Raw genomic sequence first — 18,465 nt, 5'->3', positions numbered from 1 at the left:
ATCTTGAGCAAGCTGTTTACACTTTCAAAAACAACCAGGATACTTGTGTGTGCGTGTAAACGCACTTTTAAACATTATTAAAAACCTGAATACTCTCATGAAAGGCCCCAAATCTGGATTCTCATTTAGGCGTTTACAGGGCGTGATCTTTACAGCTTGTACCACTGATCATGTGTAGAGGGCCTCAGGAACTCACTGGTTGATGCTGAGCTTTCCTCACCACCAGAGGACCCCGGTTACTGCGCAGTAAGATGCAGTGAGTCCTGTTTTCTGGCAGCATGAAACAAACATGAAATCCTGCTGAAATCAGCTTCATTCAAACACTCTCATGTCGGTCAAACACGAGTTCTTACAGAATGAAATGCTTTAGTTTTTGAGAGTTACATTTCTCTGTTACATCTTTAAGCGTTTATTAGTCTACCTGCAGTTCAAACGAGGACAGCAGACTCTCACACATGTAAAAAAGCTGTCTAGGGACAAGTTAAACCCCCTGACCTAACTTAGCTAACACGCCTGTGTTGCTATCTACAGACAGGTCGTTCTATACATTACACAATCATTCGTTTACCTAATGAACAAAGTGTACAGGGCGAGAGCGGGCATCACGTGTGGGTTTAGCTGGTGACCTGGCTGACCCCGGCACATATGCTATCGATCTCAGCGTAGACACCAGCTTACATGTACAGAACATGAACCTGATCCCCTCCCTCAGCGAGCGGCGCCACCACACTGAGACAAAGTGCTGATTGTGATGTGTCACATTAACCTGCTGTTTGATCTTTAACCTGTTGATTCCTTTGATTTGATGTGAATAAAAGCGTCAGAGGAGCGTCAGTCTGCCTCTCTCACCTGTTTCACTCAGCAAGTAGCTTTTTTTTTAAAAGTGCCTCTCCCATCTATTTTAGAGCCAGCAGAAAATTGCTCCCCCCGCTGGAAAGATGAGGCCATTCAAAATGGTAATATTTATCCTCCCTCTCAGCTCTGCTTTCTCCTCCTCTCTGTCAGTCAGTCTGGGCGAGCTCATGAAACATGTAGGAACAGAAGAGCTGCTCCAGACTTTAACCTCCTTCAGCTTCTGCTTTTAATGTTGTGTGAGGCTTTGAATGGCATGATTGACTCTGTTTAGATCTGGTAAGTGCTCAATGGTAGAAATCATGTTTCTCTTTTTCACATCTTCAGGGCTAAAGGACAAAAACGAAACTGATACAATCTCCAGAGTCCAGTTTCAAAAGTGACCGGATGAATCAAAATAAAAAGCGCTCTGAAATCACATCAGCTAGTTTCACTTTTGACCTCGATCAAACCTTCACAACGTGTTCAAACGTTTCAGTAAGATTCAGACAGATTTCTGGAGCTCAATGTAATGAGACGTTTACCAAACAGAAACACTCGCACCATGCAGTATAAACTTGATTCAGAGTTTGCACCTGAATGCTTTCACTTATAAAGTAGATACTTTCTAACCGTCTACATATCCAAGCTCTCATTTCCACTTAAAATATATGTTAATAACCGTCAATATAAAACAAACTTTAACTTTCTTTTATCACTTTATATTAATTACAATGGTACAGACAAAAGCAGGTCTAACATTACAGCCTTAGTGCATGTAAAAGGACAAAGGTTCCCAACCTTTTTGACTACACGGACCGACAGTAGCAATAATATTTTTGACGGACCGGGGGGGTTGGCACGCACACGCACATAAATCACGGTCACACGCAAAAATAAACACTGATACTGTCACCTGTTACAGCCTGGGTCTGCTCGAGGTTGCTCAGCGCTGCTCATGGTGGATTCATGTTGGGTCTCTCTCTCTGAATCACATAAAGAGCACGGTCCAGACCTGCTCCGTCTGTAAAGTGTCTTGAGATCACTTTGGTTAGGATTTGGTGTTATACAAATATAAATGTAGCACCTGTCACACAGAGGGAGCCGCTTGCTTTACAATGAGGTGAAGAAACAGGCGAGTAAATCAAAACATCATTTAAATAAATAACAAAGAAAACAGACACCAAAATGCAAGAACAGAAAAACGCTAAGAACAAAAGAATAAACATGAAAGATGTGAGAACAAAGGAGGCAACAAAAGACAATGAAGGACAAATCTAAAGCAGGATCACGGCTCTTTGTCTCGAGCAGTGAGTTCAACAGATGATATCATGATCAAATCAAGGGCGTAGAAATCGGTAGAGACGGTCACTTACTAATATTAACTTACACTTACAATTATTAATATATGATCCGCGTCATGTTGCACTTTCAGCCTGCGGAGGAGTCGTGCATATGAGACAGCCGTCACTGTGTGTGTCACTGTAAACAAAGAGAGCAGTCTGCAGCTCACACACTTCACATCACTGGAAATCACACAGCGGAACAACGTGACTCATCAAATGACCTGTTGTTGTGTCGCGTCTGAGGTGTCCATATACATGCTCTCTCTCTCTCTCTCTCTCTCTCTCTCTCTCTCTCTCGCTCTCTCTCTATAATTTAATAACATCTTTGGTTACAGTCGGACATATGAAGTGAAATCAAAGAGACGTGCCGCTTTGCAGGACACGATGTACACCAGTGGTTCTCTTTTAACCAATCAAATGTATTTAATTAAAATCTGTGCAGTTTGCAGAGGAACATGTTTCCTCTACAATTCATTCAATTAGCAGCCTTTCTTCAACAGAAAGTAACTGAAAAACTTAAATGGAGCGTTTTGAAGCCCGAATTGCGCTGGAGGTCGCCATATTGGAAATGCCAGAGCCGGCTAATCCAGAGGCACGCAAAGAAGTGGACGCGAACGAGCTGATGGGCGGGCCGCATGCATCAGCCAGCTACGGCTATGAAGCTAGGCTAAATGCTCCTCAGCGTTGCTAGCGGTTATTAGCCAAAGACTGTACCGCGACCCGCTGAAAACAGCTCTGCGACCCACTTTTGGGCCCCGACCCACCAGTTGAGAACCAGGGTTATAGACCAAACAAATTAAATTAATGGATAAAATAAAAGATAAAAGCTGTTTACTGCTACAAATAACAGTTACTGAGGTGAAGATAAAGAGAGATTAGACTTCATAGTGAAAAGAGACGATAATCATTTGGCAGAGAGAGAGCAGATGAAGCGGAGGAATAATCCTTTCTTCACTCTCTGTCAACTGACTTGAATAGTCGTCTTTTAAATCTTGCTAGAAAGAAGAAACACATTTATGATTTATTTAATTAAAAGGAGCGACGCCTGTGAGCTAGCTCAGCCAGGCAACTTGAGCTGATTTCACACCTGACACGCGTCATTCTCCACAATCACCTGACAAACACTTCCTCCCAATGTGGCGTCTGTTTAAGCAGCAAGATTTCCGCTCTCTCCCTCGGCTTTGTCATTGCCTCCTCTGCCCTGCAGCAGCACTGCACTCATACTTTCAGCCCCACCACCACCCCGGCATCCACCTGCAGGCCCCGGCCAGGGGGGGGTTTAAGATATGATCTCATCACTCCTCAAGTTTCTGCATGTAGAATAAATCTGCGAGGAGCGACGAGGTCGGAGCCGAGACGGCAAACACAAGCTGTGTTCTGCTGCTGCAACAAACTTTACAAACGTGAGCTGTCTGTTTAATGAATAAATACAAGAAGTTGTCGTCCCCACCAAAGTTACAATGAAAGCTGCCCTTGGATTAAATATTGACTCTATTTTATACAACAGAGATGCTCCACTTTCATAACTACTATCATTTTAACTTCCTACTGAGCTTATAGCTGCAGGACTGTAAGGCCAAAGCTCCTCAGTGCAGCACACACACACACACACACACACACACACACACACACACACAGGCTCTCAGACACAGCCTCCATCAGGCCCGGCAGCTGTTTTATACTCTGCACTGATCGCTGCTGCGTTCAAGGACACTTCAGTCTGTGTTGTCAGAAGCTTCGTATGACCTTCTGTCTCTGAGAGGCCCGCTGCGAACGCTCTCGTCTGCTCCTCTCTGATGAAAGGATTGCTTTTAAAACTGCCTGAAATCGTATTTTCCAGTGGAGTTCAGAGGGTGCTGAGGAGTGTGTTTGTATGAGTGTTCAGAGAGAAGAGTTCAGTATGAGAGACATTTTCCTGACAGCACTTTCCTGATTTTATCACATCGTCTCCTCTCGCTCTCTCAAATAGATTAGTAAACACAACACGCTGGTTCTACGTTACTAAGCTGCGTGCAGCGTCTTTTACCTGGATTTTCTACTGATTAAGTTATCTGAGACAAACTGAGCAACAGAGCGAGCGTCATTCGCATCCTTCACTGGGAAAGAGCAGCAAATGTCAGCTCTCGACAACAAAACAAATAAAATAAATAATATATTGGCTCTGGCTTTGGCTTTGGGAAATATCACAAAAAATACGCTGAAAATAGAAGAAGCTGCAGACATCTTAAAGCCGGTGTGTCCAGACAAAGAATGTTTGTCTGATGCAAAGAAAAGAAGGAACAAATATGTTTCCTAAAGGCCCAATCAGACAGAGCGTACCGCACTGCCTTTTTTGTTGAAGCCTACGGTTAAAAAAAAGAGCAGCTCACTGCGCCATTTTTTTCAACTGTTGTTAAGGCAACCACCGAATCATAGCAAAGCATTAACTTAACCGTTAGTTTTGTCAACTCAAGGCTCTCAGAGCGTTTCCTCAAAAACGTGAGGCGCTCTGCAACGCAAAAGCAGCGCCCAAAAAGCCTCTCACTGAAAACAGAGACAAAAATCCCCCAGCTGCTAAAACGCGCTCTGTCTGATCGGGCCCCGAGTCTGCAGAAAAATGTGCTTCAATTTAGCATCAAAGGCTTTTCAGATCTCCTTAAAATATGGCTGCTACCTCAAATGAACAGAAAAGAAACTAAGAATATGGTGCCTCAAATAAGTAATTATAACAGAATACTACAAATGTATTTATTTTCAATTCTCGTTTGAAGCATGAGCTTAAAACAAGTGAAACCCTCGGACATAAAAACTGTCAGGAAAGAAGAAAATCCTTATATAAATATATAAATAGTTAGATATAAAAAACAAGCACTGATGTAAACATATTTTTCAGTAAAAAAAAATACATTTACTAAGAAGTGGAACAAAATGTGCATTAGCAGCAGGTTTAGCAGCTCAGTGTGTGAGTAAGAAGGGGACGGGGAAGGAGAGTTAGCTGAAGGCTTGTCTGTGCAGATGAGTTTTTAGATGCTTCTTAAAGCAGTCCAAAGATTCTGCAGATGGGATTGTGGGAGGTGAGTCCACAGAGTCGGGGGTTAAAACAGTAAAGGTACGATCACCTTTTGTTTTGCGATTACAGCGTGGGGCGGGTACAAAGCCGAGATCAGATGATCGGAGTGGACGAGGAGGGGAATATGGAATGTATGACTGAGGCGAGGTCATGCAGCACTTTGTATCTAAGAAACAGGATGTTGTAGTTCATTCTGAATTTTACAGGAAGCCACTGAAGGGAAGCAAGAACAGGGGAGACATTTTGAACTAACAGTGTAGCAGCGTCACTACGGCTGAAATCTCACTAACACTGAGGTTCATGAAGCCAAACACTCAGTGTGTAAATGTTCAGCCTAAACAAAGAAGAGAGCAGCTGAGGCCTTGTTTAAACTCATCTCTGCTGTTATACGTTTGTTTTTCAAACGTGGAGGATCTTTGTTGTGATGTCTCCACCCACTGAGCAAACTGTGTGCTAGCCTGCTGCCCCACCCCCTATTTGTTATAGATACAGCCACAATGCACAATCTGACTGATACACAACCTATTGTATGTGTGTGTGTGTGTGTGTGAGGGACAGCGTTAATGAATGTTTAAGGAAACTTAATCTTTTGAAGCTCAAAGTTGTTTAAAATAAGGAAAAGAAATGCCCATGAAAACAGACAGAGGAACGTTACAACAGGGACCAAAACAAGACCAAATGTAAGCACAAAAAACAACAGATGAAATGCATAAGTTAATTACAGCCCTCCTGACACTGTGAGCACATAGAATGTGTAAAACATTTTGAAAGCAGCACAGCTGTGCAGAGATGCAGCCCTGCAGCAGCGACATCATGTGAACATGTTTGTGAGGTTGTTGGAGGAGAGATGTTTTTGATCAGACGTCTCACAGGCGTTAGTCTCAGTGTCACAGATGTCTTTATGAGCTTACAGATTTAATCAGAGCGCTGGATGACTCATAACACTGCTGAGGATCTTTAAAGACTAATGATGTCCGCTCTGAGGACAACAAGGCTTTTTACTTCATCGTGTACCTTTGCACACTCTTCAAACTGTCCTTCCCCACGTGCACGGCCTCCCTTTGTTTGTCCTAATTTGTCTATTCAACAAAGTAAAAGCTGCAGGAACTCTGCAGGAAAACAGACATGGCTGCCTAAAGAAATCTACATGTGATGACTGATATTCACTCAGATTTAACATGAAACAGTTTGAGGCTGTAAAAATGTTGCTTTACTTTTTAATGCACGTAAATACAGCAGGGACAAATCAAACAAATTAATCTATAACAGTCTATTTACATGTTAAGTGATTTTACTCCGACTACTAAGTTCTCTGGCCTGTTTAACTTAAAGTGTGTGCATGTCTGTAAACCCCTGAGAGGATGAATAATTCACAGCTTTAAGAAAATGTTTTCAAAACAAACATAAATGAGACGCTGCGTGAAATCCCCGCTCAGCGCTCTCAGCTGCTCCTCTCCGCTCGTCTCGGCATGAAATATAAATAAAGTTGAGCTTCTGTAAATAAAACATGCTCTGCGTATACGCTGATGAGGAGAGAGAGATGCCCCGGAGGGATCGTTGGCTAACAGCAGAGTAAATACTGTATCGTCTTTGGTTTAAACAGCTGGACTTCGAATAAGTGGAAATCAATCCTAATGCGGAGTTTGGAGTTTCTGTGCAGCTGATTGACTGTTGTTAAATTAGAGACTTTAAACCGATTGTAGGGAAGTTTAATTTGTGTGGCTCTTGTCCCTGTGTACACAGCGCTACCTTTTAATGTCTGTGCCTGCTGTTCCAGGTGTGTGCGTGTGTGTGTATCATCCTCCACTGGAAAATCTCCTTCCTTTAACTGTCGAACGTACAACTAAGTGGGGTTGTCACGAGACCAGAGTTTCAAACTGTTGTTTCGATATTAGGAAAAACAAATGATACTTGATACCTATTTTGTTACCACGGCAACAAAAAATGAGGTCATTTTCTTGTTTTAATTTCCCACCTTCACACAGAGCTGCTACAGAAAAAACACTAAACACAGAGCAGCTCATCTGCAGAGGATCTGCCCTTCAGCTGTGTTTCTATTCTTCTATTCGCTGGGCCGTGCTCTGGAGCTCGGCCAGCAGTCCACACATGTCCGTCTCTCTGCTCTGCTCTCCGTCAGTCTGCAACAGACACTATCGTAACATAAGCATCTTTATGAGACGTGAAAGGGACTTGACAAACCGTCTTCATGTGCCGTTCTCTCTCTTTTGCTCGCGGTAGCTTTGGGTTGAAAATCTGACTGCAGATCTGCTGGTTTTTAAAGCTTCGGTATCTTGTGTTCAAGATTCAAGACGTTTATTGGATATAACTGTGTGATATTCTTATGCTGGGAGGCTCCAATTACAAGGATTAGATATAAAATTAAATATATAAACAAAAAAGGATGCAATAATAATCGTTTAGTACACGTCACAGTTATAAAACATGATGACAAACCTACTACTAACTGTGTCCGGTCTTTTTGCTGTAGCTATATTGCCTCATGAGAATCCAACCAGGCTGTTTCAAAAACAGTAAAAACGCCTCACAGTTTGTTTAATGTTGAAGGCCTCATTGTCCGTGCAGTGAAAGTGTCGCAGCTCTCACTCTCGTGCCCCGTCACCGTGTTGTAAATATTCGTTGCTCATGTGTACGGCCGTGTGACTGTTGCTTTTTAAACCAGGCTTGGTCAGGCACAGTGTTGGCTCATCTTCTTGCAGGAAAAGGAAGTGATGCACTACTGACCAACAGACACCTGGTCTTAAGCATTATCCTGCTTTTTTAAGATCGCTTTATTTAGATCGTACCTACGTCTGCAGCCTTGTTGGCTCACAACGTGTGTACACTCTGCTGGTTAAAGGCACAGAGCCAGGCAGCAGTGCTCTTACTCTGCAGTTAGATATCAGTGTATTTAGTGATACACAGTCGAGCTGAGGTGTTAACTTAATAGGTCAGAGGAGTGTGAGGCGGCTGTCGTGGTGAGATCAGGACACATGCCTGCTTCACCTCAGGAGGCCTCGGCCGACTCAGAGCACCGACACCAAGCTCCCTCTGATGCATGCTCTTTCAACTACAGTCACACACACGCACACACACACACACACACACGCACGCAAAACCAGGAGCTAATATACCATACGCCTCAAACATAACTACTATCGCCACTTTACCAGTGTCATAGAGCCAAAATAAGTAAATACAGGCTTACAGCCTGTGTGTCTTGATGTTAAACACACACAGTGTTAATCATCATCAGATCCTGGACGCTGCTCTGCCTCGTGTGTAAATGTGCTCAGCGTTTGAATGATGAACGACTCTGAATGAATGCATGTTACGCCCAAAACTACCATTCTTTAAGGGATTGAATGCAAACCTCTGCACATTGCACCTTACTGTGCACGCAGACTATGCATCCTTTTATCAACGGGGGTTTGAGCCCTTAATGCACTTGCACCGCACACTTTAGACCATGCACTTCAGACTGTTTAAAATGCCTTTAGTGTTGAAGCATGCTGTATCTCAATGGGAATACACTGTCCAGTTTTCATGCTTGTTTTCTTATGCAGCAGCGTTTATCCCTCGATGAGATCATCTCCACAGTGTGTCTCAGCTGTTCAGCTACAGACATCACTTATATAGCTGTGTTATATTAGACTGTGGGGGTTTTGAGTTGTCCTTCTTTTGCACATTATTATAACTCATTATCACCATATTCAAACAGACAGAGAGGGGATTTGTCAGTTTTGTTTAGGTCATTTAAATGTGATTACATTCTTGTAGGAGAAATATAATTTGTGTCTAAATCTCTGGTGTGATGATTCACTCGTCACGGCTCCGTGCCAGCAGCAGTTTGTCTGCAGCCTAATGAGGTCAGTGAGGGGAGGAACACCGAGCTCATGAAGTGTTGGTTACTTCAAGAAGAATGAGTCCATAGTTAGTAAATAGTTTTAATGTCAGAGCAACAAAAGAATTATTCTGGATCTTTCTTTTTCTCTGCAAATCTGATACACTGATGTTTTAAAGAAACCAAGAAATCTTTTATTTAGATTTGTTCTGCTGGTAAAACAGCATAAAGCATGCTTCAAAGTGTTCACATCAGATCAGAGATCAAATCATTTAAAGGAAAAATCCTAAAACAATCACATGTGAACATAAAAGGACCTGTTTTTATTCATTAACATGCACAGAATCAAAGCATCATTCACAAATATACATGTGACATGAGGTGGATTAGATAAACTGTCCAACAGAGAGACAATATTTATAATATATAATTTATAAATACATAAATGTAAAAAAACATTTTATAAAGGTGTAAAAGTCTGACGTGCTCATGCATCATCTTGACCTTAGCATGCTTGCTACATAAATAATATATCCATCATGAGAATTCTGTAAACCACAAACACGTCCAGGAGCAGCGCTGCTACAGCCTTTACTCCGCCCATCCCTTCAGTAAAACAGCCTGCTTCTCCTCTGCCCACACGACCTCAAACATCCGGCAGCAGGAACTGAAACTCTCTCATTCATTCCCCAAAGGCAGTGATTCCCAAACTGGAGCGTGTAAAGATAGGAGCACTTCCTGGACTCACAAAGAGTAACTTTGATGTACGGATACATCATGCATCAAATGAAGTCAAAGGAAATCTCTTTATGAACTTTAAAAAAAACTTTTCATCAAACTCTGACTCCCTGACTGACGCTTTATTCCAACGCAGCTCGTGTTAAGGTCCACATGACCCGCCATGACAGTTTAGGCATTTTAACTGATCAAAACGAGAGTGCAGTGGAGTTGTCTTGTGATTCGATCAGCTAAACCCATTTGGGTTTGAACACTCGGCCATTAATTAAAGTGCAACAGTATTTTGAAAAGGCCAAGGGGCAAATGAGAGGCGAGTGACAACGCTGGCTGCACTGATGCCTGATATTCCAAGAGTCTCCCTGAAATGGTGTTATTATTTTAATGATTATTGTTATATCACATGGGAGGTGGCTCTTTTACTCTTACATTAAATGTTACATCTCCTGTATCTTTGGTGGGAATGTTTCCTGGGAAAGTTGGTTTGGTACAAAGACGTCTCCGGTCTGAAAGGTTTGGAAACCTCTGCATGAGGAGGATTTATCCTTTTTCACAGACGCTGGAGAGAATCTGTGGTGGTTTGTCCCTGTGTAGAGTATTTAAAGATCTATCTACCACTTGCTTATTTTTACGACATTACTGGTTTATTGTATATCCTGTATGTTGGTAACTTTGGGTCGTTTCGCTGCTGGTGTCTTGACCTTGGTCCTTCTTGTGAGTGAGACCCCTCGGCTCAATGCAAGTACCTGTCCGAGTAAAAGTTACGTTTAAAAAAAGCGCATACTACTTCCTGTTGCGGCATTAAACGTGTGCATTGGATGTAATGAGTCTGAATCGTGCGATATGAGCTGATTCTCGGGGACAATGAGCTGCTTTTATTTGCCAGGCTGCAGGGATGGCAAAAGTACACCAGTCTTTACTCAAGTAGAATTGCAGATACTTTCATAAAAAGAGGCTCTGGTGCTGATTGAACTCTACTGAAGAAAAAGTGCAATTTTCTTTGTAACTTTAATATTAAGAAAAAAGTGAAGAAAACTTTATGTTCCTGAATAAAGTTCTTGTTTTTTTTCCAAACTTTCTTCTTATTTTTCTTCATAAGAAAAAACTTGAGAATACATGAGATTCTTGAAAGCAAAGTTCTTAAACATTAAGATGACCCTACATGTCTTAAACGTGTGACAGTGAAAACATATTAAACATATTTTAGACAATCAATTCGCTGAATTTCAGTTTCATTAGGTTCACTTACAATAGCTCGTATTTAGTTAAACATTTATTTATAATGTCAGCATGTAACTGTTGTTTATGGTGTACATCTCATATCTACTAAAGTAAAGCGAGCAAATGAGACAGTTAACATTTTAATAAATAACATTTCAGTAATTTATAATCAATAATGACACGCCGGATTTACATACATAGCTCATCTCATCTAAGAAGTTCCTAAGTAAGAATATAAAGACGTTCGTACGAATAAGACTGTTCTTAAGAAAATAATAGTTTTGCTTAAGAACATTTTTTTCTTACAAATTTTACGAAGTTTTATCTGAAGAATATGTTTGTGAATCCGGGCCCCCGGCTCTGAAATGTCCTCACTTTACAACAAGTGTCCTTCTGAAGGTCGTTTCTGCCGGCTGTTTCTGCGCAAAGCGAACTAAACCTCACCTCGTATTAGTTTGATTATTCAACTCAAATAACTCCAAATGATTTAATTAATCAATGCACAAAGAACATTAACTTCATTCTACTGTGTAAATCAGTTGGATGGAGAACGTCCTCCTGCTCTGAATCTGCTCCGACGACCAGGTTGGCTGCTTCACTTGCAGACATGTTGTTACAAGTTGTCACCGGACGCCTCGTCTCCAAAGTGGAGTTTCCCTCTGTCGCTGTTTCGTTACGTCTCTTATGAGATCTTCATCTTGTGCTGTCTGTTTTGTATTTTTTATTTTATTTATTATTTATTTCGGTGTGTGATGGGCTGTAATGGATAAACCAGGTTATCCCCTTTTTCCATGTGTTATTGTCCCGTCCATTTAGTTTACAGTCAGGGTTGATGTTGGAAAGGTAGCGGAGAATGATGCTAAATAATTCTTTCAAAGTGCATTGAAGCGAAAGCAACAAGCCTGTTTTTAAAATGTAAGGAGCAGAACGTAGAGAAGTTTATGTCACATGTAGTAAACGTAAAGAGTAAAGCACAGATACCTGAAAACTCTTCTGAACACTAACAGAAGCATTGTTACCGTGATACTCCCCACATCACCTGGCTGAAGCACAATCCATGTTCACTCCATGATAAACACATTTGCTCTATGATGGAGAAAACTATGACTTTGTTTTTGCCACAGTGTCACGACACAAATGTTTTTCCATTCGGCTCACTCACAGTGTCGTACCACTCTGTCGGGACTGGCATTGAGCTGCACTTGAACCTACCTCACTCGACCATGAGCTGCTAAATCCCCCTGTGAGGTTGGGGCAGGCTTTAAAACACTCGCCTCACATTGACGTGATCAGTTTACATTTTCCGACATCTGAAAGTTAAGGATCTCGGTTAACGGCAAAGTTTACTTTGAACACATTGACTCATAGTAATAAGTGAGATCGGAGTTTTTCGCAGGCACTGTGCGAACGCGGTGGTGCAAAGCATCCCTCTGGATCACTCAATATGAATGACGAGAAAAAAAGACGACCAGTATCGGAAATAGATTCCCCCAGTTCACTCCACAGTGCAGGCTAATCCTCTGAAACTTTAACCTTTACCAATGGGAGCCTTCTGGTGTTCCCATGAGCTTACCCTGAACTCTAAGGGCAAAGGTTCAACAACTCATGTGCCCTCCCCAGGTTACCCAGAGTAGCCGGGGACATCCGGCTCAGGCCAACATGTCAGTTGAGGGCCCGGGATGAACAGATTCCTCACATCCAAAAATTGTTCATGACCGGCTTTGAACCCCGACACCTAAAGTAATCAATCAGGGAGGGAATATATATCAGTGCAAAAGCCCGCTGCAGGGCCACAGCGCTGAGGTGCAATCCACAGAGAAACGGTGCTCCTGTGCGCTAGGCAGGGACAGACTCTCGCAGAGTAGAGCCATAATGGAGGAAGCATATTGTTACCTAACATAGAGAGGTTTCGTTGTTGAGTCAGCTGCTGAAGACATTAGTTTTCCATGGAGTGCAATACTTACTCAAACTGCTCCTAGGAGGTGTGGAATATTCTTCTGGACATAAACACGTTTTTATTAGAGAAAAAGACGACCGCGGTGAGTAGAAATATTCAACCTGTCTAAAATGTACTGTAGGTAGCTTTATTGTGAAAGGGCAAAATGTTTGTTAATGTAACAAAGTCAATTATTTGTTTTATTAAAAGTTGCTTTTTGATGCAATTTTTCAAAAAGCATAAAAATCCATCATTCAGATTATTGCAATGATTCTGTTTAAAATGTCTAAATTCATAAAAGCCTTAATCAATGCCTTCGTTTGATTTGTTTGATTTATGAAAAGAAATGAATGCACAAGAAATTGTGCAGAAATCTTTTAAATAGTCACATTTTTGGGACAAATATTGATAAATTGGATATTTTTGCAAGTTTCTCTAAGATTTTTAAATGAATATGCATCAATTTTAATGAAAATAAAGGCAGAAAACTGTAAATATAGAGATGTTTACAGCTTAAGGAGAGGTAATTAAAGACGTGACATCTCACCGGGACGAGGCGTCGGCGTTAATACTGCTCAGACAACAGATTGTAACAGTATTGACACGCGTTAAACTCTGTCTGATGAACGCTTAACAGTTGTAGAGAGTCTTTTAAGAAACTCCAAACAAGATTAGCGCATGGCAAGGACGTCACCTCATCAAAAAGTTAAACTGGTATCAAGCCCTGCTTGAAAGCAGATTTGCCTCACAGGGCCTGCCTCTTACCAGCTGCTGCATGTGGATCACATCGACTTGTCACACACTCACACTTATTACATTAATGGAGGCAGTAATCCCATGTTAAGCCTTTTTAACTGTTCATTCAGACAGATTATATTAATTAAACATTGATCTGTCATTTTGGCTTTAGATGTTACAGCTGGGTCTGAGGACTCAATTCACTGTGAACTTGTTTGAGTTTAAGATTCTGCATTGATTCAAATCTCCATGTGTGCAGGTTCTAAAAAGACGTACAGATATTTATTTGGCCTTTTGTGCCTTTATTGAAGAAGAGAGGACAGTGGATTGTGTCAGTGGAAGAGAGAGGACGTGCTGCAAGATCCTCGGGTAGAGGTCTCAGGTGTTTGTTTCAGGGGAACGATCAGCTGAGTCATACTTTTAACAGCCTTTCCACATTTTCTTTTAACCTTGTAATATAAAATTTTTAAGGAATGTTCTTTTTCAATGTTTTGCTGTGTCATTTAAAATCTGATCATTTGTTTTTTTTATTTGAAGATTTTTGAAGCACTTTGTTACGTGGATTTTAAAAAGTTATTTAGATAGATATTTAGAGTTCCTTTTATTTATTTAATTTAATTTATATTTATGTATTTGACCGTCTATGTCTTCTAAAATATTAAACTAACATATACATTAGATGTAAACAAACATTACAGGGAGGTAGAGGTGTTAATGTACCATACAGTCCTCACAGTTGTAGATGTGCAATTACAGTGTATAGGTTGTTAATGGGCAGATACAGTGATTCAAGGTGTTAATGTGTCATGCCAGTGTGCAGAGATGTTAATGTGCAAATACACTGATGAAGTGGCACTAAATGTTCAAGATGAGTCTAGTTCAAAGTTCAAGGATCAAAGTTTAGCAGTAAAATGAATTATGTGCACATTTTAAAAATGAATCATGTGCACATTTTGTAAAATGAATGGTGCACATTTTGTAAGAGGAATCGTGCAAATTTTGTAAAATGAATCGTGCACATTTTGTAAAAGGAATCATGTGCAAATTTTGTAAAATGAATTGTGGACACTTTGTAAAAGGAATCAAGTGCAAATTTTGTAAAATGAATTGTGCACATTTTGTAAAAGGAATCATGTGCACATTTTGTAAAATGAATTGTGGACACTTTGTAAAAGGAATCAAGTGCAAATTTTGTAAAATGAATTGTGCACATTTTGTAAAAGGAATCATGTGCACATTTTGTAAAATGAATTGTGGACACTTTGTAAAAGGAATCAAGTACAAATTTTGTAAAATGAATTGTGCACATTTTGTAAAAGGAATCGTGCACATTTTATAAAAGGAATCATGTGCACATTTTGTAGAATGAATCTTGCACATTTTGTAAAAGGAATTGTGCACATTTTGTAAAATGATTCCTGCACATTTTGTTAAAGGAATCGTGCACATTTTGATCATGCTCAATGCAGCAGCCAGGGTTCAACTCCCACCCTCGGCCCCCTGCCGCGGGTCATCCCCACCCCCTATGCCCCTGTCTCCGACACTATCCACTGTCCTGTCTCTCTAATAAAGGCAATAAAAGGCCAAAAAGATGAATTATAAAATATATACATATATTAAATGTTTGATAACAGCAAATGTAATTTTGGTGTCTTGTAAACACAGGAGGGTTGGGCACAAAAAATAAAAAACAATCTTTGCAGTTCTATTGTTATAAAAAACTGTAAAACAGTTCAGAGTTTCACTCAATGAAATATTCCTTCTGATGAAGAGCCACTTAAATATTTTCATATGTTTTCGAATGTTTTAGCATTCATATGTAAATTTTATACAAGCTGCCAAAAAGTATAAACACTCTTATTTATTCTTATTCAACCCGAAAGTCTCTAAACTTTTACAGACTGAAATGTGACAAATAAAATATATATATTGAAAATCATATTAGAACATTTTACTGATGACTTTTAGGGCTCTTAGTTTCCTTTCTCCTGCTTTGTTTCTGAACTCTTCATGCCGCATGCTTCAGTGCGTGCTGTAAGATCCTCGGGTGGAGGTCGTCTGTTTGTTTAAGAGGCCGGGAGCGATCGGTTGAGGACAGCAGGTCAGCTGAGTCATACCTTTGACAGTTTTGATTTTCTTTTAACCTTCTGATATATCATCTTTAAGAAATTATGAGATTTTTTTTTTATTCAGATTTTTTGCTGAGTCTGTGTCTTGTAACACCTGATCATTTTATCACTTGTATTTTTTATTGTGATAATTTTTGAGGCACTTTGTAACGTTGATTTTAAACAGTTCTCTATAAACACTATTCTTATAATTAAATTATAATAATTACAGTTTCTTTTATTTATGTATTTGGCCTTTTATGCCTTTATTGATAGAGGTCAATGGATAGTGTTGTAAAGGGGGGAAGAGAGAGTGGGGATGACACACGGCTAAGGGCCGAGGGTGGGACTTGCGGCCGCCACATCGAGGACTGTAGCCTCTGTATATGGGACACATGATTTAACCACCGAGCTAAAACGGCGCCCAAGCCGTACATATTTTACATATTAATCTCAAAAATACAGAGATAAATGTAGAAAGTCTATAAAACAAAAGGGTGTACTGTTGAAATAACTTTTTTTTTCTTGATTTCTTCTGGATGGATGACTGTGAGAAAATTATGGTAATTTTTCTGTGGCAGATTTTAGTTGCCAAACTTTGTGGAGAACATTTTATTTAGCACTGAGCTTCACAATAATATTTTTTTCATTTAATACAATTTTTGACAATTGCAAATGTAAATTCTGTGTCTTTTAAGAACATGAGTGTTGTGCACCTAATGTGAACGACATGACAATTAAAAAACTATCTTTCCTAATCAATTATCATCAGTTAGCTGTTTCTCAATGTAATATTCATTCTGATGAAGAGCCAGTGAAATATTTTCATACACATGTTTTAGCATTCATCTGTAAATTTTATACAAAAGATATAAACACTCTTATTCATTCTGAGCAACAGCAGATAGCATACTTTGTTCTGCATATAAAACCGTAGCTTGTTTTTGTTCTATTTCATTGTTTATTATTTTGTCTCAGGTTTTATACGATACCACTACAGCAAAAATTAGTGAAAGAACATTTCTTAAAAATAATATATTAGAAGGTTTAAAAACACATGTTGAAAGGCTGATGAAAGTGTGACTCAGCTATCCTCGGCAGATCGTTCCAGGCCTCTCAGTTATTCTCTTTTTTACAGCAGCCTAAAGAGTCTGCCAGTCTGCATCTCACTGCACGTTCTGTTTGCACATATGACCAAAAAATGTTGAAAGTTGATCACTGTAATGAACCACATAGAGAGGGACATGTTTGTCTTCTATTTACTGCCAGCAGCGTCCTTCGGTATCTAACATTTAAAGGCTTAATGGGTTTACTTTGACATCGTGCCTGTCGTTAATGAAGTACTAATCAAATAAACTGGTCTTTCATGGAACCGTTACAGGACTCTCAGGGTTCACAGAGAGGCTGTTAATTCCTGAAGGATTGTCTTCTAGAAAACAAAAGAAACAACAACAAAACAAAAAAACAATCTTGAAACGTAATCACTGTAATGAACCGCACAGAGAAGGACGTGTTTGTCTTCAATTAACTGCCAGCAGCGTCCTTCTGTATCTAACATATGAAGGCTTAATGGGTTTACTCTGACATCGTGCCTGTCGCTCACTGGTCTTTCATGGAACCATTGTAAGACTGTCAGGGTTCACAGAAAGGCTGTTAACTCTTAAAAGATCGTCTTCCAGAAAACAAAAAAGAAAACACAACAACAAAACAAGTAAAAAACAACTAGTACGCTACTTACATGCGAAACAAAGTGTGCTATCTGCTGTTAGTTATGGTTAGCAAATGCAATAAAAGTTTTACAGTTTTGTTCCACGTTGTATTTTATCATCAATGAACACATTCCTTAAAATCTAACCATGCTGAAGAACCTTTGACTTTATTCAACTTTCTATTATTAGCATTTAGCATGGACTACTCTTCCTGAAATCTAAAGTTGAGATGTAGTAAAAACGTATATTCCAAATATGTAGATATCAATAAATTATTGGTACAGCACTTTTCATGCAAATATAATAAAATCCCCCCTCCCCTGCACACACATAAAGCTATACATGAGTTTTTAATTAATAGCATTTTAATGTTAAAATAAAAACAGGAAGCAGAGAGAAATTTTGATATACCTGTATGAATACCAAGAAGTTAAACAGACCAAAACACATAAATATTATTGACAGATAAATCAATTGAAGACCTTTATTAAAAGGTTAAATACAATAAATAGACTGATCTAAATTTAAAAATCTCAATCAAAGGCCACTCTAAAATGGTAAAATACAATTAATAATTAGTCAGATAGATACAATTCATTTAAAGTGAGATAAAAGGGTAAAATAAAAGAAATAATAAAAGGCTGTTAAACATATCTACACTGTTACATCGATACAACAGTCTCTGCTGCCGTCAGCTCCTCCAGACACGTGGACCGTTGTTCGGACTAATCTAAAGGCCCCACCAGGAGGCCTGAGGCTTTTTAGAGAGCTCATATGCTAAAAGAAAATTAATAAAGAAATAGAGCCAAGAATATTTTTAACTTTTGTGCAAATGAGTTTAGTAATTGTTGTAGTTGAGCTGTTTTGTTTTTAGGCAGACCAGAAAGTGAAGCATTACATTACAAGTCAATCCATGCAGGTCATTAAATTATCTGATGTGGCTGGAGAGGG

At 39.7% G+C, this 18,465-nt stretch overlaps 1 protein-coding gene across 2 annotated transcripts in view; it reads left to right on the top strand.

Moving 5' to 3' along the window:
• The window catches only part of thrb (thyroid hormone receptor beta), a 156,680-nt gene that overhangs the window by 110,548 nt on the left and 27,667 nt on the right, over positions 1 to 18,465 (top strand). For both annotated transcript variants that reach the window (XM_069681018.1, XM_069681017.1), the window contains exon 4: positions 906 to 956. In XM_069681018.1, coding sequence (XP_069537119.1) covers positions 906 to 956 — 51 coding nt within the window. The remainder of the gene's footprint in view (positions 1 to 905; positions 957 to 18,465) is intronic.

Source organism: Semicossyphus pulcher, unplaced genomic scaffold, assembly GCF_022749685.1.
Source record: "Semicossyphus pulcher isolate SPU_LCO1_2020_fin unplaced genomic scaffold, fSemPul1.0.p SCAF_5, whole genome shotgun sequence".
Taxonomy (NCBI): Eukaryota; Metazoa; Chordata; class Actinopteri; order Labriformes; family Labridae; genus Semicossyphus; species Semicossyphus pulcher.
Note: the sequence above shows the minus strand (reverse complement) of the source record. Positions and strands in the feature narration are given on the sequence as shown.